At 57.7% G+C, this 11,848-nt stretch overlaps 1 protein-coding gene across 2 annotated transcripts; it reads left to right on the top strand.

The window, feature by feature from the left end:
* Positions 1 to 110: 110 nt before the first annotated feature.
* On the top strand, positions 111 to 10,978 carry STRIP1 (striatin interacting protein 1). 2 transcript variants are annotated; one of them, XM_027443520.3, is made up of 21 exons: positions 111 to 248; positions 1,387 to 1,456; positions 1,750 to 1,824; positions 2,358 to 2,492; positions 2,869 to 2,989; positions 3,972 to 4,040; positions 4,265 to 4,371; positions 4,823 to 4,950; positions 5,432 to 5,614; positions 5,767 to 5,984; positions 6,581 to 6,646; positions 6,861 to 6,924; positions 7,374 to 7,445; positions 7,726 to 7,800; positions 8,013 to 8,110; positions 8,377 to 8,503; positions 8,598 to 8,698; positions 8,859 to 8,925; positions 9,225 to 9,329; positions 9,633 to 9,837; positions 10,145 to 10,978. In XM_027443520.3, the coding sequence occupies exons 1-21, from the start codon at positions 153 to 155 to the stop codon at positions 10,390 to 10,392; spliced, it is 2,430 nt and encodes an 809-aa protein (XP_027299321.1). In that variant the 5' UTR covers positions 111 to 152; the 3' UTR covers positions 10,393 to 10,978. The 2 variants fall into 2 exon arrangements, with proteins under 2 accessions (XP_027299321.1, XP_027299319.1); XM_027443518.3 differs by lacking the exon at positions 111 to 248 and adding an exon at positions 257 to 414.
* The last annotated feature ends 870 nt before the right edge of the window (positions 10,979 to 11,848 follow it).

Genomic DNA, 11,848 nt, shown 5'->3' with positions numbered 1-11,848 from the left:
GCTCTGGGGGCCGTGCCACACCTAACATGGCGGCTCGGGGGGCGGAGCTCGGTGCCGGCCGGGTACCGCACCGGACGTGGCCGCCGGGGGCGGGCGACGCCGAGCGGTGACGCGGCCGCCGCGGCGGGGCGGCGGGACGGGCGGGCGGAGCCATGGCGCAGCCGCCCGAGCGGCCGGAGCCCGGCGCCACTCCCAACATGGCGGCGGCGCTGCCCCGGCTCTCCCTGCCGCTCCCGCGAGAAGGGGGGGTGAGTCCTCGCGAGAGCTCGGCGCGCGCGGCGGAGGGCGGCCGCCATGGAGCCGGGCGGCGGCGGCGGCGCGGGGCCGCTCCCGGCCAACAACAAGGCCCGCGGCGGGGCGGCGCCGCCCGGGAAGGGCCGCGACCTGGGCCGCCCGCCGCGCAAGGACTCCGAGGTCAGCGCCGCCGCCGCCGCCGGGCCCGGCTGTGCGGGGGGCGGGCGGAGGCCTTCCCGGGAGGGGCGGGGCCCGGCCGGTGCCGCTCCCGGTGCTCCCGGTCCGGTTCCGTCTCGACTCCCCCCCGGCCTGGGCCCCGCCGCTCGGTTGTGGTGCCGGGCCCGGCCCCGCCAGCCCCTTTCCGGTTGCTCTGGGCTCGCAGCGCCTCGGTGCCGGCACCCCGCGGGCGCTCGGTGCGGGCCCGGTCCGGGCGAGAGGTGACGGAGCCCCCCGAGGGGTCCCCGGGCTGTGAGGGGCCTCCGGGCCGGGGCCGGGGCGCTGCCTCGTCCCCCGGCCCTCCCGGTGTGTGCCCGAAGCGTCCCGGCCCCGGGGGCTCCGGAGCTGCCCTGGCGGGGGCAGGGGAAGCACCCCCGGGAGCGGAGCCCCGAGGCTGGGCAGCGTTCACCGGGGCTCGGCTCCGCTGGGCCGCTCGGAGCCAGGCTTCAGCCCCCGGAGGCCTCCCGTGGGCGTTTTCCCAGCCCCGCCAAAGAAGCTCGGGTTGTTTCGGGCACGCTCTTCACGTCTGTTGACATCTGCGTGTCGCTGGGGGAATCGTCGAAGTTTTCTTAAATCTGTGCAAAAAGGGCGAACAGCTCGGGCTCGTCTAACCCACGCCTTTCCCGAGGTTGGGCACGCCCTGCCTCCTGCTTCGTGTTTGGGTGTTTAGGGGCTCCTGGGCTGTTCCGGAGGTGGTGCAGTGGCGGGGGCTGCCGAGCAGCGAAGCGCAGCCCAGCTCAATGCGGCAGCAGGGCTGGGGAGAGCTCTGCTGGGGGTTGCCTTGGTAACGTTTATGCTGCTGCGGGTGAATTTGTTATTTCTTAAACAGAAGATATAGTCCTGGATCTGCAGGATGATGAGGTGAATTGTGATTGTCTTGGGGATGTTGATTTTACTGAAAAATGCTGTAATTGAACTGATTTTTTCTACTTTTAGGGCTACTCCGAGTCCCCGGACCTGGAGTTTGAATATGCAGATACCGATAAATGGGCAGCAGAGCTCTCTGGTAAGGGACTCATCCTGATGAATCAATTATCAGCCATGATTTGCTTTCCTGGTAATGGTTAAAGGAATTCTGTCGACTCCAACGTTTTTGTTATTGTCTTTGAATACCTCACTGGTGTTAAAAGGGATGCGATATCATGTAACGATTTTTTTTTTTTTTTTTTTTTTACCATACACTGGGTTTATTTTTTGCATTTCCCTCATTGTAAATAGCAATTACCTTGTCCAGGTTGGAGCTTTCTCTGATGGCTTGGTGCAGGTTGTGAAGATTTTTTCCCTGTGTTCTTTTGGCAGAGCTGTACAGCTACACGGAAGGGCCAGAGTTCCTGCTCAACCGCAAGTGCTTTGAGGAGGACTTCAGGATCCATGGTAAGACCTTTCCCTTGGAGTGCTCGCCCCGCTGGGAGTGGGATGGGGATCTCGTGGAAGTGATGCAGGTGTTGCTGCACTAATGCCGCATCAGAGAGCTGCAGCAGGCAGTGGCAGTCTTCATGTGTTTTGTATTGCAGACCTCATTAGCACGTGTGGGCTGGCCCTGGTGCACAGCTCACTGTGTCCAGCATGATCAGCATTTGCTGCTGTTAATGACCAAGGAGATTTGTCGGTGCCAGGACAGCTGTGCTGGAACATACTGGCAGCAGCAAGAGCAGCCAGCTCATTTTCCATCAGCTGCTGGTGGCAGTGTAGATGGATGGGATTCATCCGTCCGTGTGACGCGAGACAGGAGACAGTTCCTCTGCCCTGGTCACGCGTGCGTGGCCATTATTCCCAGCGATGTCTCGTTTGCTGGGCCAGCCCTGTTTTCCTTCAAGCCGAATCCTTTTGAGCTCTTCCTGTGATGTTTGTGCCCAGTGCAGACAGAGGTGCTGCATGCCCTCAGCCTGTCTGCTTTGGCTTTCCAGTGCGGGACAAGAAGTGGACGGAGCTGGACAAGAACCAGCATCGCACCCATGCCATGCGGCTGCTCGATGGGCTGGAGGTCACTGCGCGGGAGAAGCGGCTCAGGGTTGCCCGAGCAATCCTTTACGTTGCCCAAGGTACATCCTGACACTGGGCTGGCGGCCTTTACCCTGTTCCTAAATCTGGGTAAAGGGTTGGAAGCTATTGATTTAAAATATTTTGAAGAGTTTATTTTTCATTCTACTTGAGATGCCTTGAACAAAGCTAATTCTTGAGGGAACTAGACAGTTTGTAGGAGCTTTGTCCAAAACTTAGAAGTATTCTATGTGTTATGCCTGCTCTGCCTGATTTGGACTCTTGTTACCCACAAGAGAGCAGTTCTGTCCCTCTGCATCTGACTTTTGGCATTAAATTTAAGAAAGTGTTTGTCGTTCCCTCTGCAAAGCGTTCTGGCTGCGTGGAAGGGCCTTGGGGTCCCTGCAGAGATGGGATTCAGTGAGGGTGTCATTGCAGGCACGTTTGGGGAGTGCGGCTCTGAGGCTGAGGTGCAGGCCTGGATGAGGTATAACATCTTCCTGTTGCTGGAAGTGGGGACGTTCAATGCTCTGGTAGAGCTGCTGAACATGGAGATTGAGTGAGTACTGTGGGCAGGCACTTGAGAAGTGGCTCTGGAGCTCTTCCCTGGGTGGGTTTTTTCACAGAATCACAGAATGTTAGGGATTGGAAGGGAAAGATCATCTAGTCCAATCCCCCTTCCAGAGCACGAACACCTAGATCAGGTCACACAGGAACGTGTCCAGGTGGGTTTTGAATGTCCCCAGAGAAGGAGACTCCACAACCCCCCTGGACAGCCTGTTCTGGTGTTCTGTCATCTTCACTGTGAAAAAGTTTTATCTCATATTTAAGCAGAACCTCCTGTGTTCCAGCTTGCATCCACTGCCCCTTGTCCTATCATTAGATGTCACCGAGAAGAGCCTGGCTCCATCCTCCTGACACTCACCCTTTCCATATTTATAAACATTAATGGGGTCACCCCTCAGGCTCCTCTTCTCCAAGCCAAAGATACCCAACTCCCCCAGCCTTTCCTCGTGAGGGAGATGCTCCACTTCCTTAATCATCCCTGTGGCTCTGCGCTGGACTCTCAAGCAGTTCCCTGTTCTTGAACTGAGGGGCCCAGATGCAGTATTCCAGATGCAGTCTCACCAGGGCACAGTAGAGGGGAAGGAGAACCTCTCTTTGACCTACTAACCACTCCCCTTCTGATACACCCCAGGATGCCATTGGCCTTCTTGGCCACAAGGGCACAGTGCTGGCTCATGGTCATTGTGTGTTGTCCCAGCCCCATTCCTGGTCTATCCCTAATGTGATTCCTGCAGCCTCTGCAGTGACACACATTGTTTTGGGTCATGTCATGTAGAATTAAATGTGATCAATGCAGAAATTCACCAAGAGCTGTGTTGTCTGGCAGTGAATGAAGCAGCTGTGTTCCTCCTTTCTTGTTGATGGGGGGGGCTTGTTGCAGCAATACCTATTCCAGGGTTTGGCTCTGGTGTGTGGGTTGCTCGTGGCAGAATTAAAATGTCCCCAAACTCACCGAGGCTGTTCTCCCTCCGCAGTAACAGCGCAGCTTGCAGCAGTGCTGTGAGGAAGCCTGCAATCTCCCTGGCTGACAGTACAGACCTGAGGTATGGAGCAGGGTTTGGAGGAGAGGCGGACAAGAGTTTCTGGCTTGCTTTGCCTTGCTTTTTTTCCTCTGTGCCTGAGCCCAAACTCCTTGGTGTGGAGTGGGTGAATGGAAGGCAAGCTGTGGTTGTGGCAAATGAAGCCTTCCCCCAGAGCACTGGCTGCTGGCAGCCTCCTTAACCCGCCTCAACCTCTGGTGATTAGCCCAATCTTCTGCTCTTTGCAGGGTGCTGCTGAACATCATGTACCTGATCGTGGAGACAGTCCGGCAGGAGGCTGAGGGGGACAAGACCGAGTGGAAGAGCATGCGACAGACCTTCCGAGCAGAGCTAGGTGAGGACTCCACACTTGTTGGGGAGGATGGGATGGGGGTTCCTGGGGCTGAAGAGCAAGAGGGCAAGATAGGGTTTGGCTCCAGGCCCCAGGTAGCAGGGCTCTGAGTTGGTTTCTGCTAGGTTGAACCTTGCTGGATGGGGTGAAGGAGGGGAGCAGAAGAGGCCAGCCAGCCAGCCTTTTTTGCAACCTGTGTGCGCACTCCCTGGGGAATGAAATTGAATATTTGGGCTGTCATTTCCTCTAAAAACAGCGTTAAGAAATTGTGGAGGGTACAAGGCCATGGAAAAGCAAAGAGGAGCTGCCTGGGGTGAAACGAGGGCCACGGAGATGGGGGGTGAGAGCCTGTCAGAGCCATGGGAGGTGCAGGGGCCAGTGTTGCCAGTGTGCAGGAGGATGGGTGAGCACAGGGTGTGAGAAGGGCCTGGCTATCGCTGCTCTCTGGTTCCAGGAGCCCCTCTGTACAACAACGAGCCCTTCTCTGTCATGCTCTTTGGGATGGTGACTAAATTCTGCAGTGGCCACGCCCCGCACTTCCCCATGAAGAAGGTGCTGCTCTTGCTCTGGAAGACTGTGCTGGTAAGGGAAAGGACACTGGGCGTGCCAGTGTGCATCTTGCAGTTTTATGTTTAGCAGAGGAAGGAAGTTCTGCCCTCAGAGCTGTCTGTAATTGCTCCATCCTTTCCTTTCTGGCATTTAGCCGAGTAGATGTGTGCCCGATTAAAAACCTCTCAGGTTTCGCCCCCTAAGGGAGCATTGGATGTTGGTCTCTGGAGTTGGATTTCAAGGATGGACCCAATTAAGGCCCTTAGCCAGGGTTCCATGTAAAAAAAAAAAAAGGTCCAGATACCTCAGCTGCAGCTACACGAACACCCTCCCATCCCTGCTGTATTTCACAATGACAAAAGCAGTGTGGAGACAGACAGATCTTGTTTTAGACCATGGGGAAGGATTTGGGACTCCCAGAGAGCAGATTTGGGAGGGTGGGTGGAGAAGCCCCCAGTGCCATGTACGGAGGACTCGTACCCCTCTGTTCATGTTGCCATGGTCTCCCTTGCAGTGCACCCTGGGGGGCTTTGAGGAGCTCCAGAGTATGAAAGCAGAGAAGCGAGAGGTCCTGGGCCTCCCACCGCTCCCAGAGGACAGCATTAAAGTCATCCGCAATATGAGAGCTGCCTCCCCACCAGCGTCAGCCTCCGATCTTATCGAGCAGCAGCAGAAGCGAGGCCGGCGGGAGCACAAGGTGAGTCCAGAACTGGGGCCAGCGGTGTTAATCAGGAGAAAGCTGGGGTCAGGACACAGATCTTGGAGCAGTTTGTGCCCTGGGTATTTCCCTGCTTGACAGTAAGCAGTAGGACAGAACCCACCTTCCTGCTCTTTTTTTTTTTTCTCCAGGCCCTGATTAAACAGGATAACCTCGATGCCTTCAATGAGCGGGACCCTTACAAAGCTGATGACTCCCGTGAGGAAGAGGAGGAAAATGATGATGACAACAGCCTGGAGGGAGAGACCTTTCCCCTTGAACGTGATGAGGTGATGCCTCCGCCCACCCAGCATCCCCCAAGTGACCGCATTGCCTGCCCCAAGGGGCTGCCCTGGGCCCCCAAGGTCCGGTGAGTCTGGGGGGCTGATCCTGGGCTGGGCTGCAGGGAAAGCTGGAGCTGCTCAAGTAAAATAGAGGCTGTTACATTTTGTGACTTCAGCAGGGGTGTGTGGAAGATGTTGGAGATGGGGAGGTCAATCAGGTGGTCACTTCAGTGGCTATCGGTCAGTGGGATGACACCCACTGTTCCCTCTATTTGGCCACGAGGCCAAATATTTATTCCTGATGCCCTGTGCTTGGGGGCTGTGGTGTATCACAGAATGGTTAAGAATGGAAGGGACTTCTGGAGGTTGTCTGGTCAAACCCATCTGCTCAAGCAGGGTTGCGTAGATGAGGTTGCTCAGGACCATGCCCAGGTGGCTCTTGAAGATCTTCAGGGAGGAGACTCCACAACCTCTCTGGGCGAGCTGTACCAGTGCTGTCACCTGCGCAGTACAGAAGTGCTTCCTGGTGTTTAGATGGAACCTCTTGTTCCAGTTTGTGTCCATTGCCTCTTGTCCTGGCACTGGGCACCACTGAAAAAAAACTGGCTCTGATTCCCCAGCTGCAAGGGGGATTTAGGCTGATGGGAAGATGTGACTCTTCTTCTTGTCCCTTTTGCTGCAGAGAGAAGGACATCGAGATGTTCCTGGAGTCCAGCCGCAGCAAGTTCATCGGCTACACTCTGGGCAGGTGGGTTCCTGCAGAGCCATCCTGGGGAACTGTTGGTGTGGGGGTGCTGTGGCAGAGGCTGCTAGTGTGGGGGCTGCTGCTGCCCTCCAATTGGCAAGCTCAGGGCTTCTCTGCTGCCAGCTCCTCTGGGTGGTGGTCCCTGACCTGCCCATGGGGTGGGTGGCTCATGATTGCTCCTGTCTGCAACCAGCCCAGCTTTTTCCCTTCTCTCCAGTGACACCAACACAGTGGTGGGGTTACCCAGGCCCATCCATGAAAGCATCCGAACCCTGAAGCAGGTGAGTACGTTGATGGATTCCTCCAGTTCTTGCCTTTGTGTGGGTCCCCCACCCCCTGCACTGATCACAGGTCGGGGCCAGTGCTGTGTTTTCCTGACCTCTCCCCACCTTGCTTAGTCCTGTGAGATGAGAGATCTCAAGTTTTCATCTCTTCCCTGGTTTCCCAGGCTGGCCAAGCCTCTTTCTGGCTTCATCCTTTTCTTACTGGGGTTGTCCCAGAGGTGAGACCAGCAGCCACCGTCCCCCTGCCTCCCTTCCCATCAGTGTTGGGTCACCAGTAGGATAGGAGTAACAAAGGTTCCTGGAGGGACTGAAAAAGATGAGAGGACAGGGCGGGAAATGCAGTAATGCTGGGGCAGTGTCAGGATGTGCTGCAGAGCAGGCAGGGAGTGATGGCATTGGTGGAGGACTCTGGCCCTTGGTGTGAACCCTCTTCTTTCTCTCTGCAGCACAAGTACACGTCAATCGCAGAGGTGCAAGTGCACATGGAGGATGAGTACCTGCGCTCCCCGCTCTCTGGGGTGAGTGTGGGGTGGGGATGGGGATGAGGCTCCAGAGTTGGAGCTGTGGGCATGTGCTTCTGCCTGGTGTTTCAGCAGTCGGGAGGGCTGGGTTTGCTCTGCAGGTCGTTAGGGAAGGAGGAGCAATTTCTCCAGGGACAGAGAGTGGGGTATGTGAGGGGACGTTGGGCAGGAGCCGGGGATATCCTGCCCTCAGGGTCAGAACACCCAGGGCTGAAACAGACCCTTTGCACTGGTGGCTGTTCCTGGTGTGAGGTTTTCTGATCTCTCCTGGCACCAGGGGGAAGAAGAAGTAGAGCAAGTCCCTGCAGAGATCCTGTACCAGGGCCTCCTGCCGAGTCTGCCGCAGTACATGGTGAGCACTGTGGGTCTCCTCGGCTCTGCTCCATCCTCCTGGAGCCGATCTGGGAGCCTCTCGCCTCTGCTGTTCTGTCCTTTTCTAGTCATGTCCCCACGTTTTCTTCCCTCTGAACATATGTGTCACTGTCCCTCTGTTGTCTGGTGGGGAAGGGTGGCTTGTGGCTGGTTTCCCCCACCCCCTTTTCCATCTCTCTCTTTTCTCCCCAGATTGCTCTCCTGAAGATCCTCCTTGCTGCAGCTCCCACATCCAAAGCTAAGACGGACTCTATCAACATCCTGGCAGATGTCTTACCAGAGGAGATGCCGTGAGTGACCATGGAGGGCGAGCGGAGGAGTTCAGTTGTAATGGGGAGGGAAGGAAGAAGGGTTTGGAGCCAGGCAGGATCGTGGGGGCTGTGACTGGGCTGATGCTTCCTGGGCAATCTGACTATCGTGTGGTGTAGCAGAACCTGACTGCATTCCCTGCTTGATAGCCCAGGGAATGGCAAGGCTGCCCACAGACACCTCTGGGGCAGCCTCTGGGGCTGGTAGGGTGCAGGCGCTGCCCCAAGGATTCCTCTGTGTGCCCCAGGACCACAGTGCTGCAGAGCATGAAGTTGGGAGTGGATGTCAATCGGCACAAGGAGATCATCGTCAAAGCCATTTCTGCTGTCTTGCTCCTTCTGCTCAAGCACTTCAAACTGAATCACATCTACCAGGTGAGCTGGGCCAGGGTCTGGCCACCAAGCTTCTGGGATGGGCAGCACCCAGGATGGGTCTGCATTCACCTGCCCACTTGGCCTTTCTCCGCAGTTTGAGTATATGGCCCAGCATCTGGTGTTTGCCAACTGTATCCCACTCATCCTGAAGTTTTTCAACCAGAACATCATGTCCTACATCACTGCCAAGAACAGGTAGTGGAGGAGGGTATGGGAAAGGGGGTTCTGCTTGCTTTCTCCCTCCCTGGCCAGGGCTTGGGTGCAGGCAGGCCCAGTTGTGGGACTGCATTGCCGCACAGCCCTGCATGGGGTATGATCCATGGGAGCAGTGTGACACCCTCCCTCCTTTCTGCAGCATTTCTGTCCTGGACTACCCATACTGTGTGGTGCACGAGCTGCCGGAGCTGACAGCGGAGAGTCTGGTACGCTGCTCCCTTCTCTTCGGGCTCCCAGTGACCTGCAGTGCTTTCCAGAGGGGTTTGTGGGCGCAGGGAGACAGCAGGGCTCCAGCACCCAGACCTGGCACCCTCAACACTTCTGTGCTCTGCCTCTGGCACTGCTGAGGGTTCTGTGGCTACCCTTGGGCTGGCAGGCATCTCTTGGCTGCTTGCTGTGCCGTGCCTCTTTGGGCAACGGTCCTGGGGCCAGCACAGCCTCTCCTTTTCATATCTGCATCCCTGCTTCCATCTCATGCTTTACTTCTGCCTCTGCTTTCCTGCAGGAGGCAGGAGACAACAACCAGTTTTGCTGGAGGAACCTTTTCTCCTGCATAAACCTCCTGCGCATCCTGAATAAGCTGACCAAGTGGAAGCACTCTCGCACTATGGTGAGGGCTGGGGACTCCTCGGGCTCAGCCCAGGCAGGCTAAATTGGGTGGGAGGATGGTGGGTACCTTGGGGTGCCCCTCAGGCTACACCCCAGAACTTGCTGGAGAGTGGGAGAGCAATGGGGGTGCCTGCAGAGTGAAGGGAGGTGGGTGGGGAGTGGGAGGCTTCTGGGGAGGGTGCGTGCATGCTGCACGGAAGGTTTGTGTGTGTGCCTGGGCTGGAGGAGGGGGCTGGCACCTGTACAGCAGGGGGCACCCGGGTGTCCCCAGCTGTGCCACCACCCGGCCCTGGCTGTTCCTCAGATGCTGGTGGTGTTCAAGTCTGCGCCCATCCTGAAGCGGGCACTGAAGGTGAAGCAAGCCATGATGCAGCTCTACGTGCTGAAGTTGCTTAAGGTGCAGACCAAGTACCTGGGTCGGCAGTGGAGGAAGAGCAACATGAAGACCATGTCAGCCATCTACCAGAAAGTGCGGCACCGTCTCAATGACGACTGGGCTTATGGCAATGGTATGTCTGCTGCAGCTGCCACATGTCCTGTTACCCGCAGTCCTTCCACTCCATGCAGAGATGTGTTTGTGCCAGAGCTGTCCCTTTGCGTAGGGCTTTTGCAGCCCCTAGGTCTGGGAAGATTTGGGGGTGATGGCATTGTGGGGAAGGAGCTGGCAGTGGCCAGCAGTGTTGGAAATGTCGGTGGCTGCCTGCTCTGTGCCTATGCATTCTGCTCTTTATAAGAATTTGAAAAATCTCATCCTGGGGGATGTTGGTTGCCTGAAGTGCCCCAGCTCTCCTCTGACACCCTCTTCCCTCTGCCCAGACCTGGATGCCCGGCCCTGGGATTTCCAGGCAGAGGAGTGTGCCCTGCGTGCCAGCATTGAGCGCTTCAACTCACGCCGCTATGACCGGGCGCACAGCAACCCTGACTTCCTGCCTGTGGACAACTGCCTGCAGAGCGTGCTGGGCCAGCGCGTGGAGCTGCCTGAGGATTTCCAGGTCAACTACGACCTGTGGCTGGAGAGAGAGGTCTTCTCCCGGCCCATCTCCTGGGAGGAGCTGCTGCAGTGATGCCCTCGCAGCGAGGATAGTGGGGAAGCAGGAGGTGTCTGGGGACAGGCTGGAGGCTGGGGGGTGAAGCCGCAGGTGTGTGGCTTTAGCAGGGTCTGTGGGTGCCTGGCCCCCTGCGGCAGGGCTGGGAGGGATCCGGGATGCCATGGTGCCCCTCTGCCTTCTCCCAGGCTTTGTCATCCTCAATCCTGTGCTGGGGGTGAAGGCTTTGAAAAGAGGCCACAGTTCCCTGGGTGTCTCCTGTTAGATGGAGGACGCTGTGCCCCTGCTCCAGCCTTTCAGATGTGGCACTGCCATCGCCCTGCCACCTCCTCTCACCAGCCAGGGCCGAGGAGGGAGAGCAGTTAGTGGAGCAAATCGAGGGGAGGTGATGCTGTGGGACACAGGGCGACTGTGGCAGGAAAACCGTAGCTGTGTCCCCCCACCAGACCCTGCTGGGGGACACAGCAAGGGGGCCAGGGGCGCTGGGAACATGGTGGTGACAGGGCCGAGGGGCTGGGGTGGGCTGGAGGCTGCAGTCTTGCCTTGCCCCGCTGGGTGGGGTGGATGAGCTGTACATATATATATATATTCGCGATACCTCTGAGCTGTGTGTCTGATCTCTGTCTGCGTCCTCATCCCTTTGGCCCCAGGGAAACAGCCATGGGTGAAGACAGTGGTGGGGCTGAGCTGGTGCCCAGGTTCGTGGTCTTGTGTTTCCCATCCTTGTCCCCACGTGGTCCTCAGGTCACACACTTAAGGCGGACCAGATCTGTTGGCCTAGGGGGTGATCATCCCCCTGTCCTCTGCTCTGGTGAGGCCGCACCTCAAGTGCTGTGTTCAGCTTTGGGCCCCTCACTGCAAGAAGCACATCAAGGCCCTGGAGTGTGCCCAGAGCAGGGCTACGAGGCTGGGGAAGGGCCTGGGACACAAGTCCTGTGAGGAGCGGCTGAGGGAACTGGGGGTGTCTGGGCTGGAGGAGGCTCAGGGCAGAGCTCATTGCTCTCTGCAGCTCCCTGAGAGGGGTGGGGAGCTGGGGGTCGGCCTCTGCTCGCAGATAACCAGGGCCAGGAGCAGAGGGAACGGCCTGGAGCTGTGCCAGGGGAGGTTGAGGTGGGCAATGAGGAGCCATTTCTGCTCAGCCAGAGCGGGCAGGCGTTGGGACGGGTTGCCCAGGGAGGTGGGGGAGTCCCCGTCCCTGGGGGGGCTCCAGGAGAGGTTGGGGCTGGTGCTTGGGGACATGGCTCAGTGGGTGCTGGTAGTGGGGGGACAGTTGGACCAGGTGACCTTGGAGGTATTTTCCAACCTTAACGATTCTGTGATTCAGTGGAGGGGCTGGAGACCAAAACCATCCCTGGAGCCTGGTCACAACAGAGCTCCCCTTTGTGCCTTGCTGTGCCTCAGTTTCCCTGACCAAGGGGTAGCAGCAGCTGTGGGTAGCTTGGGTTGGTGAATCCCAAAAGATTCACCCCTGATT

Source organism: Anas platyrhynchos, chromosome 27 (genome assembly GCF_047663525.1).
Source record: "Anas platyrhynchos isolate ZD024472 breed Pekin duck chromosome 27, IASCAAS_PekinDuck_T2T, whole genome shotgun sequence".
Taxonomy (NCBI): domain Eukaryota; kingdom Metazoa; phylum Chordata; class Aves; order Anseriformes; family Anatidae; genus Anas; species Anas platyrhynchos.
This window is presented reverse-complemented; position numbering and strand designations above follow the sequence as displayed.